Here is a 17,647-nt window from a genome sequence, read left to right as displayed (position 1 = left end):
ATTGATTTATTGAAATCTGTAAATGATGCAGCCTGTGAGACCTGAAGCCTCCACGAGCTGCTCTGCAAAGGCTCCCCCAGGCTGATTCCTCCAGGAGGATGGTTTTGGGCTCTGAATGGAGTTTCCCGACTCCTCTGAGGATGGTTTTGGGCTCTGGATCGAGTTTTCTGATTCCTCTGAGGATCGTTTTGGGCTCTGGATGGGGTTTCCTGACTCCTCTGAGGAAGGTTTTGGGCTCTGGATGGAGTTTCCTGACTCCTCTGAAGATGGTTTTGGGCTCTGGATGGAGTTTCCTGACTCCTCTGAGGATGGTTTTGGGCTCTGGTTGGAGTTTCCTGACTCCTCTGAGGAAGGTTTTGGGCTCTGGATCGAGTTTCCTGATTCTTCTGATGGTTTTGGGCTCTGGATGGAGTTTCCTGACTCCTCTGAGGATGGTTTTGGGCTCTGGATGGAATCTTCTGACTCCTCCGAGGATGGTTTTGGACTCTGGATGGAGTTTCTTGACTTTTTTGGGCTCTGGATGGAGTTTCCTGACTCTTGGGCTCTGGATGGAGTTTCCTGACTCCTCTGAGGATGGTTTTGGACTCTGGGTCTCCCATTCCAGATAAATCCCAAGTGAGGGGTGCTCATGGCTGAACTTTGTGCCTCCCAAATTTGAGCAACAAGAAACTGGGAGGGCACCAGGACCTCGCTTTACTCTTTTCCCCAGGATGGCACAAAGAGCAGGAAAATCAGGATAATGACACGGGAAGACAACTCAAAAATCCTCTCCAAGTGCTTTTGGGGTGACCCACTGATCCCAAATGATCTGTGGTGTGTTTCAAAGATGTTTTTTAACCTCTGAACGGCCGAGGCTGGAGCCTCACGGCCACGTCCAACTAATCCAAGTGCTTGCTTTCATTCCTGCTTGTGCAGCTTGGGTCAGGGAATGGTTCCACGCAAAACTTCATGGAATTTCTGAGTGGGAGGGGACCCACAAGGATCATCCAGGCACAGACAGCCTGTGCATCCCTGTCCAAACGCTCCTGGAGCAGCCTTGGGAATGTGCCCATTCCCTGGGGAGTCTTTTCAGTGCCCACCACCCTCTGGGGGAAAAACTTTTCCTAAAAAATCCAACCTAAACCGGGCAGAGCTCCAGTTGTTTCCTGTCCCTGCCACAGGGAGCAGAGGTTGGAGAGACTCCGAGGAGTCTCATCCTCTCCAGGCCGAACAAACCGAGCGCCCTCAGATCCTCCTCATGTGAATTCCTAGATTAACACAGGAAAAACAAACCCCAAAACACCCCCAAACTTTCAGACAGATCAATTCCTGGATCCTGCAGCCACAGAGTTGGCTCCAGCAGGGAGAGGGAGGGAGAAGAACTTTACTGGAATAAAAAATAATTTTTAAAAAAACCCTAACAAAAAGACGTCATGGTAAAAAGAGGAAGTGTAAGATTAATTAAAAAGAAGCTCCTTTTTAGGAACTTTTCCCTCTGACTCCAGGAGTTCCCATGGTTTATGGATTTGGTTCCATTTTACGTCCGTTGGAACAGGGTGGAGAATCAGTTCCCTCAGGAGCACAGAGCCAATATCCACAGCCCGCGTGGCTCGGGAGGGCTGCAAATAAAAGCAGCTGAAAAAAGGGCAAAATGTCTGAAAACTTTAATAAAGGACGGTGCAATATTCATCACTTCATCGTTTCATGTAAATTTGGATCCTGGAAGAATTAATAATATTAATTTCCCAGTGGGCACAGGAAAAGCTTCTGCACACATTGTGGCTTCTCAGAGCTACAGCAGTGAGGATTTGGCTGAAAAAATCTTATTTAGCCTTAAATTAAGTAGATTTTATTTTAATTTCCAGCACTTCCAGGCCCATCTGAAATGAAAAAGGTGATTTCCTTGCCTTATTTGCTACAATATTGTATTTTCTTGCCTTAAAAACTCTGGGGACATTTTGTCTCAAAGGCAACAAACCCCACCAACCCTAGGGAGATTATTAGGAAAAGAAGAAAAAAGGGTGAGGATTAAAAAGGAAAGATTTTTATATAATCCTGGTATTTTTGGAGATAGATTGAAGTATCTGAAGCACCTTTAAAGGCCTTTGTACTCCTCAGCAGCTCTTTCAGAGAGTGACTTGTCACTACAGAAACTTCTTTAACACTGCAAGATTTGGGCAATTCTGCTGCTCATAAAGCAACTTTTAAATTTACTACACACCATTAAATTCACTTAGAGCCCCATTTATAGGTGTTTAAATAAGTTTAACTCTCCTCTTTCTAGAGATCCTCTCTTCTCATGGACTGTGGGAAATAATTTATTTTCCAAACCTTGCCCCAAGGTTGTCTTTAAAATGAGAGGTTTTTAGTGAGATTGGAGCAGGGGGAGGACTGGTTGTGGGAGATTATGAGAGGTTTATAATTCTTTTTTTTTGTTTCAATGAACTGCTGGGCAAGATCTTTTGCTGGTGTACAGAGTAAAAATAAAATCCTGGGAGAAAAGAGATAAGTTCTTTTTTTTTTTTTTTTAAATAGCAAAAGTAGAACATTTTTTTGGAGCTGATAATGTTTTGTGCTTCCATTGGCTGCTTTTATCCATGGGATCCAGTGATTTGAAACTACTAAAATCCTGGAATGGTTTGGGTTGGGAGGGAATTTAAAGCCTATCCACTGTCCCAGGGTGCTCCAAGCTGGAATTGGACACTTCCAGGGATGGGAAAATCCACAACTTTCCTGGAAAACCAGTGCCAGAACCCTCAGAGGAAAGAATGTCAAACAAAAATATTCATAAGGTTATTTCTATGGTTTAATTTCATATTTAGATGTGATTTTACGCACAGGATAAATCCCAGTTTATAGATTTTTTTTTTTTCAATTTTTGAAATAATTTGAATTATTCAAAAACATTTTGGTTTTAAAAACTGAGTTGTGTGGAGGGGCCTTAAGGCTTATCCAGTGCTATGGGCAGGAACACCTTCCAGTATCCCAGGTTGCTCCAAACACCATCCAACCTGGCCTTGGCCGCTTCCAGGGGTGGAAAATGACTGTTTGTCCCAGTTTGGAAAGACAGGGAAAACCGGAGCCTCCCTTGGAATGGAGGGTGTAAACCCCCTCCCTCCAAATATTACAATTTTGAAACTCAGGGGCTCTCAGGCAAAGATATGGGAATGGGAATAACAGTTCTTTACTAGGAACATTAAAAATAAAAAATGCTGTAGTACAAAAAAAACCAAACAAACAAAAATGAAGCACTGACAGAGTCAGAACACGACACGCTGTTGGTCGGGGTGTTGGGAGCAGCCCCAATAACTCCTCCTGCAGCGCCAGGTGTGGCTCTGTCGGAGCAGTGATCCTGGAGCAGGGTGAAGTTTCCCTCTGGAGCTCCAGTGGTGCTGAGCTGGGTCGGGTTCTCCTCTGGCAATGCAGTGCACACAGGCTGTGCTGCTGTTCCCAATCCCAGCTTTTATCCAGCTGGGAATGCTGGGCTCCTCCCCCGGGATGATGGAATTGTCTCAGGCACGCACCGAGCCTCGACGGCCCATGAACAGCAGATTCCCCTGCAGGGAGGATGGATGCTGGAAGGGATAAAAACACTGCCCCAGCTGGTTTTATCAGCTGGCCCATGACCAGGAGACACCCACCCCGTCCCCCCGGAATTATGAGGGATGGGTCATGGAAGAGATAAAGAAAACCCCTCCTCAACCGGTTCCAACAGATGGCAATAAAATACACATTTTTGGTTCCATCTTGCGCTGCAGCCCAAGGCACTGCTCCTTCCTGCTTGCGTTCAGAATGTTTTTATTGAGCATTGTCTTGTCCACCCCAGGTTCCAGAACTCAGCTCTTCCCAGAGGGAGAGTCGTCCCCAGGCAAAGGAACTCCCGCGCGCGCTCGGACCCCGTCCTTCGGTGACTTCCTGGACCCTTTTGCCAAAAGCTATCCCAGAGACCTCCTGGAAGCGCTGATTGCACCACCAGGCTCTGTGGTAAGGAGCAGTTCCTCTCGCCTTAGAAATGAGGAGCTGGAGTCAAACCTTTCTTTCTCCAGGGAAAATTGGCTCCTGTTCTCTGTCCCGTTTTGATCTCTACAACATTTCCCAGTTCTGGATCATGGAGTGGTTCCGGGTGGAAGGGACCTTAAAGATCATCCAGTGCCACCCCTGCCATTCCACGCCTTCTGGAATTCCTGTTGTGCACATTCCCAAAAAAAGGTGAAGGAGCCGGGATGGGAAGTTTTTTGGAGCTGAGGGATTTAGGGCAGGACTGGTCTCTCCCACCAGGGCTCTGGGATGGAGCAGTTTAGGATTCGGGCACCAAAAAGGATTTGATTTTTTTCCCACAAATAATCACCCCTGCCACGGCAATAAAAATAATGGGGAGAAATCTAAATCCCAGGATCTGTTCCCTGATTTTTCCCTCTCTGCTTGTGTCCTCAGCTTGGCTGTGGTGGAATCCTGGAATGGTTTGGGTGGGAAGGGAACTTAAACTCATCCAGTTCCACCTTCTGGACGCCTCCCTCTATCCCAGGGTGTTCCAAACCCCATCCTTGGATATTTCCAGGGATGGAGCAGCCACTGCTGCTCTGGGAATTCCATTCCAGGCCCTCCTCACCCTCACAGAGAAGAATTCCTTCCCGAGATCCCATCCAACCCTTCCCTCTTTCAGTTCAAGGCCAGTCTCCCTTGTCCTGTCACTCCATTCCCTTGGGACTGAGGCAGCAGAACTCAGAGAAGAGCACAAATCGTATTTTCTGACCTTTTTTACCCCAGAATAAATCCATTAATGATTTCATCCATTTGTGTGCCGGTGTAAGGAGCAGAATTTCATCTCTCAGATCTACACAACGCCGTGGAATTGTCCTGTTCCACGGGAACAGCTGGATGCACTTCACAGGAGCACGAGGATTCCTGATCAACATCAGCCCATGGCAGTGGAAAACTCATCCAGCCGAGCCCTTCCCAGTTTTATTCCAGTGATATCTGCCAGGGATCAAATTTCATCACATTTTTCACCTGCTTTTGCTTTTTCAATCAGCAAAATGCTTGGATTTCAAACAACCTCCCTAAACTCCAGCTTCATCCCTCTTTTTTTTTTTATCTTTTCTCCCTAATAGTACTTTCCCCAGGACATTCCCCCTGTGGGTGCTGCTCCTTTTTACAGGACAACAGCAGCAAAAAGAGGAAAAAAAACCCGAAAGCTGTAAAATCAGTCCCATTCCGGGGTGATGCCATCGTTAGGATGAGAGATGGCTCGGCAGGCACCACAATTCCCCTTTTTCTGTGCGTCTGTAACTCCTCTGACGTTTAAAATCAGCGCTGGGGGCAGAGGAACAACCCCTGCCCCCCTTTTCCCAGGATTTGGGAGAAAGTTACGGCTGAGAAAACGGGCGATGCAAAACAGGGAAACTCCCAGCTTTCAGTTTCCTGGAATGAAATCCCTCTTTTCAAAGTGCAAAGTTCCCACACCGCCAGGAGTGCTGTTCATCCTCATCCAAAGCTTCGCTGGTCGAAGGTGAGGGAGAAGCCGAAATATTTCCTCGGTGACTCCCTGCCGTCGCTCCTACCCCAACAATTTCTATTTTTTTCACTTTTATTTTCAAAGTTTACGCCTCGTGAAGTGGTTTATGGATTATTTGCCTCAGGTTTAACTCACTTGGTGGCCACAAAGCTCTTTTTTTTTTCTCATTATTCTCCTTTTCCAAGGAATACCTTCGCGTTATTTACCGCTCTGAGTTTTCATTCTGTTTTTCCACGCAGCGAAATCTTCACAGTGCCAACACTCCAGGTGAAGCCCAGACGCCTCTTAGACCAAATTAAATGGGGAAAATAGAAATATTTCTGCAACTCTAAAGCCAAACTTTGGCTCAGCTGTTACCTTTGGGGCTGTTAATGACTTTGGCACCCAAACAATGTCCTGTCACGGCAGTAACCACACTCCTCTCGCTTCATGGAGAACTGAAATAAAAAAATAAGAGATTCACGTGAATTATCAACGAACAAAATAAGAATCTGATTCGTCCTCCCTTGTGCTGAGGCCAGCCCCGCCCTCAATTTCTCTGGCAGTAATTAATTACAAAAGGTGAGAACAGAAATGCTCTCTACCAGTAATCCACCCAGGGATTAAAAAAAAGGGTCAGAATTCTATATTTAACAGGATAAAATGAAATTAAAACCAAGCTCAGGGACAAAAAAAAAAAAAAGGGTCAGAATTTTGCATTTACCAGAATAAAATGAAATTTAAACCAAGCTCAGGGACAAAAAAAAAAATGGTCAGAATTTTACTTTTAACAGAATAAAATGAAATTAAAACCAAGCTCAGGGACAAAAAAAAAAAAAAAAAGGGTCAGAATTCTACGTTTAAGAGAATAAAATGAAAATAAAACCAAGCTCAGGGACAAAAAAACCAAAAACGGTCAGAATTTTGCATTTAACAGAATAAAATGAAATTAAAACCAAGCTCAGGGACAAAAAAACAAAAAAGGTCAGAATTTTGCATTTAACAGAATAAAATGAAATTTAAACCAAGCTCAGGGACAAAAAAACAAAAAAGGTCAGAATTTTGCATTTAACAGAATAAAATGAAATTAAAACCAAGCTCAGGAACAAAAAAAAAAAAAAATGGTCAGAATTTTACGTTTAGCAGAATGAAATGAAATTAAAACCAAGCTCAGGAACAAAAAAAAAAAAAAGGTCAGAATTTTACGTTAACAGAATAAAATGAAATTAAAGCCAAGCTCAGGGACAAAAAAAAAGGGTCAGAATTCTACGTTTAACAGAATAAAATGAAATTAAAACCAAGCTCAGGAACAAAAAAAAAAAAAAAAGGTCAGAATTTTACGTTTAGCAGAATAAAATGAAATTAAAACCAAGCTCAGCGGGCATCTGAGCAGAGTAAAATTATTTACTTGGGTAAATAGGGAAGGAATTCACAACTGTGGCGAGAACGTTGAGCAGATTAACTGTGCTCTGTCTCAGCCCATGACAAAACACCTCTGCTGCAGCCACGATTTCCCCATTAAATTGATAACTATCGGCGCTATCAGCCGATAACGAAGCAGGATTTAATACGGTTCCCCCGTAAAATCCATTTTTTTTCAGCTCACCGTGGCGCTGGGTTTGTCTGCCCTGACAAATTACCTCGTCCCACGGCACAGGGTAATTAACACACCCTTCGGACTCCCCGCCCGATGAGATCTCGTTGTCCAAAGCCATTCTTAACTCGCTGCAGTTTGCTCCAGGAAATTCCTTCTTTCACGGAATCAAGGTTGGAAGGACCTCCGAGATCACGGTCACCACTAAACCGTGGCCTCCAGTGACACATCCTCATTTTTTCACATTTTTTCACATTTTTTCACGTTTTTTCACATTTTTTCACATTTTTTCACATTTTTTCACATTTTTTCACATTTTTTCGCCTTTTTCTTCCCTGTTTTTTCCCCAACAATTCCAGGTTTGGTGACTCCACCACTGCCATGGGCAGCTCTTCCAACTCTTGATGGGTTTTTCCATGATTTCCCTAAAATCCACCCTGAGCTTCCCCTGCTCCTTCCTGTCAGGGAGTTGTGGAGGTTTTTCGATTCCTGTGACGGAATTAAGCTTCACTAGAGATCAAAAACTGCATCATTCCAAGCCAAAAAAAAAATATTTCAGACCTGAATTTGTTATTTATTTTTATGTTTATTTTATGTTATGTTTATTTTATTTCATTTCGTTTAGTTTCATTTCATTTTGTTTATTTGCATTTATTTTTTGTTTATTTTATTTCATTTTTTTTAATTTTATGTTTATTTTATTTAGTTTAGTTTGGTTTGGTTTGGTTTATTTACATTTATTTTATTTTAATTTTTGTTTATTTTGTGTTTATTTTATTTTAATTTTTGTTTATTTTACTTATGGCTTCTATTTCATTTATGTTATTTATTTTAAATCCAGCACCTCGTTAGTCTTAACCCAACCCCGCTGTTCTCCCAGGATATCTAAATGCAAACCCTCTGGAACCTCAGGGGGAGAAAGAAGGATCCCAGACATTTAAATCACCACAAATAATTCTAAATTGCTGCGTAAAATTGGTGTGGTTTTTTTCCTTTTTTCTCTCTTTCCCAGGAGGAAGCCTCTCTCCAAAGACGTTTCTCCGCAGCACATCAGGCTCTTCTCTTCCACAGGTAACCTGGAATGATTCCAATGAAATTCCTCGCAATCAACCCCAAAAAACGCCTTTTTAGGGTTTTTTTTTTTTTTTTCCCCATTCCTCTGAGGGATGAGGGATCACAAACTGCCAGAGGTTGCAAATCTCACAGAGAAATCTCTTTTTTTTTTTTTTCAATCCAGTCCTCCAAATAAATCACAGCTTTTTGACTTGGGAGTGCAGCAGTCCCCAGACGAGCACTGAAAGCCTCCCAGCCGCAAGTAACTTGTCCAAAATGATGAAATTATTACAGGTTTCTCTGAGAGGAGGAAAAAAGAGCATTTTTTTGGCAGCTCACAGTCCCTGAGGTGATTTTTTTAGCACCAGTAATTAGTGTTGGAAGGTCAACACAAAGGTTTTTTCTGCAGTTTAAACACGATTTTTCTCAGTTTAAACCGGATCTTTAATGCTGATTCCACTTCTTAATTTTTTTACTTTTTTTTTAATGGATGTCGTATTGGCCGCCTTTCTTCCTCTTCTTCCTCGTGCTCAGAGCCTCCAAAAATTGGTCAAAAACTCTAGAAATATCGATAAATCTTCTTTGATTAATCTTTTTATGGCTCTCCTGCCTTTCCCCCTTGGAGTAAACCTTCCTAACCCAAATTTTTTCCCTACATGCCATGGAAAATCTCACAGTGGTGAAATTTAAAGGAGCAAAAGAAATAGAAAATTTCTGCTTATTCCAGCCACCAGCTCCACGTTCCAGATGTGCTGGTGAGGATCATTCCAGTGGCAAGGTCTGGAGTTTTTTTATTTTAAAAATAAAAAGGAAGGAAATTATAAAAACCTCCGGGATTAAATTTCCTCTAAAAACCCAGTGGGTTCAAGCTCATAGGCAGATTAATTTCACAAACCTGTACTGAAAGAAAAGGGTTTTTAAGCAGTTGATTCATTCACTTTTGGATTTATTTTGAAATGAGAAGGAAAAAATGGAAATCGCCGTTTTCTTCTGCTGGGGGTTTGGGGTTTGATCTGCAGCACAAATTCCTCGCCTCAGCTTGCTTTAATTATTGATTTTTGCTGCCTTTATCCCACAACTTTCACTCCTGTGGGAAGCTGATTTTGGAGTTAAACTCCGGGGCAGGTGAGAGAAAATCCTGTCAGCCCCGATCAGCATTTCCTGCGGAGATCTGGCCCTGAGGGACAGGTGGGAACGGGAGGCAAGAGCAGACAAACCCCAATCCCCGCGAGAATCATGTCCAGAGGTGCCACGAACAGGAATGTTATCAAATACTCGGAATTCTGGGGGAGAATCTGAATCCTGGAACGCAGGAATGAGCAAAAAACCTGGAATCTGGCAGCCCAGCCGAGTATTTGCTGCCTGGTTCGTGCTTTGGAGTGTGGTTGTTGAAATTGAATCAAGAGTTAAATCAGAATTCAATGGAATTAAATCAGAATGAAATCAAGTTTTAAACACCCACCAGAGAAAGGTTTCACCTTGGAAAACTCCCCTAGGGTTTTGATGGATCTTTCTCTGGGTATGGAATTATGGAGCCAACCCTGGAAGTGTCCAAGGCCAGGTCAGGGAGGGTTTGGAAAAACCTGGGATAAGTGAAAGTGTCCCTGTCATGGCAGGGGTGGGACTGGATGATTTTCAAGGTCCCTTCCCACCCAAACCATTCTGTGGAGCAGACAAAGAGAATAAAATGGATTCAAGCTGATTAATTTCACATTATCCTGGGAAATGCCAGAGAACTTTGTGCTGAGGGCCCTGCAGGAGACCTGAACGGGAGAAAAGAGCAGACAAAAATTGATTAGGACTCCATGCAGGAGTCATGTCCAGAGGTGCCACGAACAGGAATGTTATCAAATACTCGGAATTCTGAGGGAGAATCTGAATCCTGGAACGCAGGAATTAGCAAAAAACCTGGAATCTGGCAGCCCAGCCGAGTATTTGCAGCCTGGTTCGTGCTTTGGAGTGTGGTTGTTGAAATTGAATCAGGAATTGAATCAAGATATAAATTAAAAATTAAATCAGGAATTAAAGCAGAATTAAAGCATGATTTAAACACCCACCAGAAAGTTGTTTCACCTTGGAAAACTCCCGTAGGGTTTTGCTGGATCTTTCTCTGGGTATGGAATTATGGAGCCAACCCTGGAAGTGTCCAAGGCCAGGTCAGGGAGGGTTTGGAAAAACCTGGGATAAGTGAAAGTGTCCCTGTCATGGCAGGGGTGGGACTGGATGATTTTCAAGGTCCCTTCCCACCCAAACCATTCTGTGGAGCAGACAAAGAGAATAAAATGGATTCAAGCTGATTATTTTCACATTATCCTGGGAAATGCCAGAGAACTTTGTGCTGAGAGCCCTGCAGGAGACCTGAACGGGAGGCAAGAGCAGACAAAAATTGATTAGGACTCCATGCAGGAGTCATGTCCAGAGGTGCCACAAACAGGAATGTTATCAAATACTTGGAATTCTGGGAGAGAATCTGAATCCTGGAACGCAGGAATGAGCAAAAACCCTGGAACCTGGCAGCCCAGCCGAGTATTTGTGGCCTGGTTCGTGCTTTGGAGTGTGGTTGTTGAAATTGAATCAAGAATAAATCAGAACTAAATCAAGAATTAAATAGAATGAAATCAAGTTTTAAACACCCACCAGAGAGATGTTTCACCTTGGAAAACTGCCCTAGGGTTTTGCTGGATCTTTCTCTGGGTATGGAATTATGGAGCCAACCCTGGAAGTGTCCAAGGCCAGGTCAGGGAGGGTTTGGAAAAACCTGGGGTAAGTGAAAGTGTCCCTGTCATGGCAGGGGTGGGACTGGATGATTTTCAAGGTCCCTTCCCACCCAAACCATTCTGTGGAGCAGACAAAGAGAATAAAATGGATTCAAGCTGATTATTTTCACATTATCCTGGGAAATGCCAGAGAACTTTGTGCTGAGGGCCCTGCAGGAGACCTGAACCGGAGACAAGAGCAGACAAAAATTGATTAGGACTCCATGCAGGAGTCATGTCCAGAGGTGCAATGAACAGGAATGTTATCAAATACTCGGAATTCTGAGGGAGAATCTAAATCCTGGAACGCAGGAATTAGCAAAAAACCTGGAATCTGGCAGCCCAGCCGAGTATTTGCGGCCTGGTTCGTGCTTTGGAGTGTGGTTGTTGAAAGTGAATCAAGAGTTAAATCAGAATTCAATGGAATTAAATCAGAATTAAAGCATGATTTAAACACCCACCAGAGAGATGTTTCACCTTGGAAAACTGCCCTAGGGTTTTGATGGATCTTTCTCTGGGTATGGAATTATGGAACCACCCCTGGCAGTGTCCAAGGCCAGGTCGGGGAGGGTTTGGAAAGGGAAAGGCGTCTCTGCCCTCGGGATTTTTAAGGTCCCTTCCCGCCCAAACCATCCTGTTGAGGTAGATGAGGAGAATAAAGTCGATTCAAGCTGATTAATTTCAAATTATTTGGGGAAAAACCAGAAAACTTTGCTCTGAGAGCTTTGCAGGAAACCTGAAGCAACCTAAACCAATTAAACTAAATATATTTTACAAAGAAGATTAGAATTTCAAAAGCCCAAATTAATGAATTATACAGGTTAGAGATTCTTTGTATTTTTTAGCACCTGGAAATACCAAATTGATCAGCTGGAATCTTCCACAGTGGAAGTTTTTTGTGGTGGTGTTTTTTTTTTTTTTTTTTTTTTTTTTTAATTGTTGGACCAGATTTTATCTGTATCAATGTTCTGAGCTTTGTTTTATTGGAGGATTTTGGATCCTGATTCCTCTGGTTGAAAAGAGCTATCAGTGCAAAGCAGATTTTTATTTAGTTTAGTTTAGGGGTTTTTTTTGTTTGGGGGCTTTTTTTGTTGGGTTGGGGGGGGGGGTTTTGTTTGTTTGTTTTTGTTTGTTTGTTTGTTTGTTTAAGCCAGGCATTTTTTCCTGTCATGAAATGAGGAAGAATTCAGTAATTTTAATATTTCATCAGTGGCAGTGCTGGCTCACCCACCCCGGCCATTCCTTTTCTCCCACTGGCTCCGGTGCCAGTTTGGGATGAATGGATGGAGCTGCAGGTCAGGTTTAAAAAAAAAAAAAAAAAAGAAAGAAAATAAAAAAGAAAAAAAAAAAATTTTTTTTTTTTTTTTTCAGCCAAATCAACTTTCCTCCCTCTCTGAAAACCAATTTGTGCTGGGATCATACTGTGAGAGCACTGGGAGCAGAAATTCCTGCCTGTGACCAGAACTGGTAGAGGCCAAAGAACCCTCTTCCATTTAAAAATAAATCAAAATCCAAAATATCTACGACTGCTGCCAAAATTAGCAAAAAAGTTCCTCGAGCACACTTAGAACTTTGACTTTCTGGTGCGTCAGTGAATATTAAAAGATGAATCTCCTCGTTGCACGTTTTAATTTAAACAGAAATATATTGCTCAGTTCTCCTGAGTCTGGCAGAAAATTTGAGGCGGCGTCACACAAGAATCCAACTTATTTTATTTATGGCAACCCTGCAGGCTTATCTGCATAAATTTGGATCCTTAAATCCAAATTATTCTTTGCCTCTGGCTGCGTGCAGGTGTAATTAAAGTCATTTGGATGTCTCATTGCCAGGCAGTGTTTGGTGGGTTGCTCTGACTGATTTCGCTGGCTGTTTTTGTGTGTTTTTAATTAATTTAATTTTTCCGAATCACAGATTTAGAGCGTCATTAAGGTGAGAAAGGACCTCGAAAACCTCTTAGCTCAGCATTTCATTAAGGGCTTCTCTCATTTTGCTGCTTCTCTTGGGTTTAACTCTGGTTTAAGCCTGGAAATGAAGCGGTATCAACACAAATTTGCCAGAAATGCTGATTTTTAGTGGTTCTAAAACAAATTCCTCACTTTGGGAGCTATCCCACATGGGGTGAGATTAATCTCACCTCATCTGGGGTGTGCTAAATTAAAAAAAAAAACCTCAATATCTCTCAGAGCTTGTTGCCCTCTCCTGCTTTGTGTTGTGCGTGTGACAAGAACTTTATTTTCGGATCATTCCAGGGACTCGGATCCTGACTCCGTGGGCTCCCATCACCACCTCCCGAAAAAAACAATTCCACCTCTGCCCTCAGATGTCAGGAGTGTCTTCCAGGAGCAGGACTTGGCTACCCCAGAGAGCAGGTGAGCTCAGTTTGGGGTGGGATGAGGGTTAATTCCACACCATCAACATCCCGATTAAACCCGGGGCGCTGCAGCGTGGAACAAACCTGGCACGGACAGGAGCGGTTTCATTTTCCCATCCTTCACGCCAACAGCGAGGGATTTTCCAAGAGCTTTCTTTGCAGGGGATATTTGAAGGGGAAAAAAGATGCTGAAAGAAACTCGGTCCAGGTGTGGAAAAACAGAATTTGAGTGAGAAATGTGGTTTTAAAGCTAATTTATTCAGATGTTGCTCTCAGGGTTATTCTCTCTTTACGTGATTACCGCTGTTCCCGCTGAGCGGCATTTGGGAGATCCCATGACCTGGAAATTCCTCAGGAACGGAGCCAAGAACCTTGAAATGGGTGGTGTTTGGAGTTCTGCGGTGCCCTCCCTCAGCCGCGTGTCTGGAGAATCCTCTCTGCCCCCGGGTGATGAACACCCTCGTTTATTTATTTATTCCACTGCCAAACAGGTGACACCTCCTGTGCCACCCGAAGGGAGGTGACACCTCCTGTGCCACCCGAAGGGAGGTGACACCTCCTGCGTCACCTGAAGGGAGGTGACAATTCCTGTGCCACTCGAAGGGAGGTGACAATTCCTGTGCCACCCAAAGGGAGGTGACACCTCCTGTGCCACCCAAAGGGAGGTGACACCTCCTGTGCCACCTGAAGGGAGGTGACAATTCCTGTGCCACCCAAAGGGAGGTGACACCTCTTGCGCCACCTTAAGGGAGGTGATACCTCCTGTGCCACCCGAAGGGAGGTGACACCTCCTGTGCCACCTGAAGGGAGGTGACAATTCCTGTGCCACTCGAAGGGAGGTGACACCTCCTGTGCCACCCGAAGGGAGGTGACACCTCCTGTGCCACCTGAAGGGAGGTGACACTTCCTGTGACATTTGAAGGAGAGAAGCACTTCCTGTGCCTCCCGAAGGAGGTGACACCTCCTGTGTCACTTGAAGGGAGGTGACACCTCTTGCGCCACCTTAAGAGAGGTGATACCTCCTGTGTCACCTGAAGGGAGGTGACAATTCCCGTGTGATTTGAAGGGAGGTGACACTTCCTGTGACATTTGAAGGAGAGGGACATTTCCTGTGTCATTTGAAGAGAGGTGACACCTCCTGTGTGATTTGAAGGGAGGTGACACCTCCTGTGCCATCTGAAGGAGAGGGACATTTCCTGTGCCATTTGAAGGGAGGTGACACTTCCTGTGTCACTTGAAGGGAGGTGACATTTCCTGTGTTGAAGGAGAGGGGTGTGACTTCCTGTGCCACTCGAAGGTGGGTGACACCTCCTGTGCCACTCAAAGGGAGGTGACAATTCCTGTGCCATTTGAAGGAGAGGGACATTTCCTGTGTCATTTGAAGAGAGGTGACACCTCTTGTGCCACTCGAAGGGAGGTGCCACCTCCTGTGCCATTTGAAGATGGGTGACACTGCCTGTGCCATTTGAAGGGAGGTGCCACTTCCTGTGCCATTTGAAGAGGGGTGACACCTCCTGTGCCATTTGAAGGAGAGGGACATTTCCTGTGCCATTTGAAGGGGGGTGACACTTCCTGTGCCACTTGAAGGGAGGTGACATTTCCTGTGTTGAAGGAGAGGGGTGTGACTTCCTGTGCCACTCGAAGGCGGGTGACACCTCCGGTGTCACTTGAAGGGAGGTGACAATTCCTGTGCCATTTGAAGGAGAGGGACATTTCCTGTGCCACCTGAAGGGAGGTGTCACTTCCTATGCCATTTGAAGGGGGGTGACATTTCCTGTGTCATTTGAAGAGAGGTGACACCTCTTGTGCGCTTCGAAGGGAGGTGTCACCTCCTGTGCCATTTGAAGATGGGTGACACCTCCTGTGCTATTTGAAGGAAGGTGTCACCTCCTGTGCCATTTGAAGGGGGGTGCCGCTTCCTGTGCCACTCAAAGGGAGGTGCCACTTCCTGTGCCATTTGAAGGGGGGTGACACCTCCTGTGTCACTTGAAGGAGAGGAACATTTCCTGTGCCATTTGAAGGGGGGGGGGGGACACTTACTGTGCCACTTGAAGAGCGGTGACACCTCCTGTGCCACTTGAAGGAAGGGGATGTCACCTCCTGTGTCACTTGAAGGGGCGTGACACTCCCTGTGCCATTAGAAGATGGGTGACACTTCCTGTGTCACTTAAAGAGGGGGATGTCACCTCCTGTGCCATTTGAAGGAGGGGGATGTCACCTCCTGTGCCATTTGAAGGAGAGGGGTAACACCTCCTGTGCCATTTGAAGAGAGGTGTCACCTCCTGTGTCACTTAAAGAGGGGGATGTCACCTCCTGTGCCATTTGAAGGAGGGGGATGTCACCTCCTGTGCCATTTGAAGGAGGGGGATGTCACCTCCTGTGCCATTTGAAGCTTGTAGAGAGAAGATTTGAAGAGGAATCATCTTCACCATTTTTCGCCCTTCAGCTCCCAATGTTTCCTTGGCGTTGCCCCTCACGAGGAGTCCGTGGCTTCCTCTGCTGCTCCTGTTCCAGGAGGAGACCCGAGCTCTGGCTGTGACCAGGGACGCTGCATTTTTCCCTGGATAATCCCTTTTTTTCCCCCTTCTTGGCCGTCTGTTTTCACCTCACGCCCACATGGGACACGCAGCACTGGGGAAGCGGAGCAGGCCGGATCCCAAACCTGGAATTAGGGCTGTGCCTTGAGCCAGGCTCTTTGGAATGACCCCAAAGCTCTTCTGAGAGCTGGAATTCAGAGTCAGCTGCTGTCTGTGCCCTGCGGCAAACGGGAATTTCATGGAATTCTAGAATGGTTTGTGTTGGAAAGACCTTAAGGATCATCCGGTTCCATGGGCAGGAATACCTTCCACCACCCCAGGGTGCTCCAAGCTCCAATGTCCAACGGCTTTGGGCACTTCCAGGGATCCAGGGACATCCACAGCTTCTCCTGGAATTCCATCCCAGTCCTCTCCCAGGGAAGAATTGGATCCTAGGCTCAATCCCAGGCCTGGTTCCTTGTTCTCCTCCTACCCAACCGATGGATTTTTAAACACCAACCCATGCATTTTCACCAACACGTTCTCACACCTTGTAAAAAAATCACCATTAAATAACAATCACATTAAATAACAATCACATTAAATAGCAATCACAGTAAATAACAATCACATTAAATAACAATCACATTAAACAACAAGGTGCTTTTCACATTAAATCACGTGAGAAAGGCTCAAACATCTTTAGAGGTTTCAACTCATTCCCTTCATCTCGAAGCAGAATTCTGAGCTAAGAAAAAAAACCTCAGAATTCCGTTCAATATCCCAGCCACTTCCCCGGATGCGGCGTACAAACGTTAATTACGAACAACTCATTAACGCCCTGGAAAAATCCGGATCCGGAGGCCTCTGCAGTTCCTTTTATCCCAGGAATTTGTGCTGAGGGAGCTGCTGAGAGGAATCGGGTGTGGAATGAGCTGCTGAGGGATTCTGCATCATCCGTCCTCAGCAAGACCTGGAAGCGCGAAGCTGGAAAAGTCCCGCCCCCGGCAGGTGGGAGAAAAACCTGGATTTCCACCCCAGCGCGTCTGGGCGCTGTGACTCGAGCAGCGTTTGCGTTTAACGCTCTCAGTAACAGAGTCGCAGAAACAACTGCGAGCGGAGGGGAAAAAAGCAAACTGCTCATCTGAGCCGTTCCCTGGGCCTCGCAGCAAAACTGTGATGGAAATACGGAAAATTCGTTTAAAAAAAATTGGATTTTAAAGGGATGATTGATTAAAATCCTCTGGTATAGGGGCAGCTGGAATGTTGGTGGGGAAAAATCCCCCGTTTCTGGAATATTCTGGTCCGGCTTGTAGTGGTTTTTTTAAAGAATATTGAAGTGGTTTGATATTTTCTTTTCTTCTTCTTTCTTTCTCTCCAATTGTATGCTTCCAACTCTTGGGATGGAAGAAGGAATAAACTAAAAAAAGCCATCGAGGGGTAGGAACGTGAATGTGTTGAGCTCCAGATACATCCAGTGAAGGAAATGACATTTTCCAACATCGGGGATTAATCCAGTCATGGAATTATTAACGCTGGAAAAAACCTCGGAGATTACCAAATCCAACTCCATTTTTGGGTTTTTTTTTTTTTTTTTCATTATTTGTCCAATCTGACAATTTTTATTTTAAAAAATTAAAACTTTTGGCTGTGTGGGAGCAACACCATCATTCCTCAGGTCATCAACACTCCTTGGAATCAAGTCCTGCCATTGTTCTGTTGCCTCTGCTCTGCAATTAAAATCAATCTGATTCAATTTAGTCAAGTAAAAATGAAAGGTTTTGGTTGGACATCTTCCCCCTGACCTGCGGTTTTCAGCAGGACAATTTCTAATCTCACAGCTCTGATCTTCAACCCATGATAATTTATTTTTCCTGATTCCAC

General features: G+C 44.7%; 1 protein-coding gene across 6 annotated transcripts in view; it reads left to right on the top strand.

Moving 5' to 3' along the window:
- The window catches only part of LRGUK (leucine rich repeats and guanylate kinase domain containing), a 50,580-nt gene that overhangs the window by 29,650 nt on the left and 3,283 nt on the right, over positions 1–17,647 (top strand). For 3 of the 6 annotated variants that reach the window (XM_040063307.2, XM_040063306.1, XM_040063308.1), the window contains exons 16-18: positions 3,806–3,963; positions 8,080–8,138; positions 13,126–13,245. In XM_040063307.2, the coding sequence (XP_039919241.1) occupies positions 3,806–3,963; positions 8,080–8,138; positions 13,126–13,245 (337 nt within the window). Of the gene's footprint in view, positions 1–31; positions 2,488–3,805; positions 3,964–4,746; positions 6,001–8,079; positions 8,139–13,125; positions 13,246–17,647 lie in introns of those variants that run through there. The other 3 variants (XM_040063309.2, XM_040063310.2, XM_058420433.1) reach the window with 3 other exon arrangements.

Source organism: Hirundo rustica, chromosome 4 (assembly GCF_015227805.2).
Source record: "Hirundo rustica isolate bHirRus1 chromosome 4, bHirRus1.pri.v3, whole genome shotgun sequence".
NCBI classification, from domain to species: domain Eukaryota; kingdom Metazoa; phylum Chordata; class Aves; order Passeriformes; family Hirundinidae; genus Hirundo; species Hirundo rustica.
Note: the sequence above shows the minus strand (reverse complement) of the source record. Positions and strands in the feature narration are given on the sequence as shown.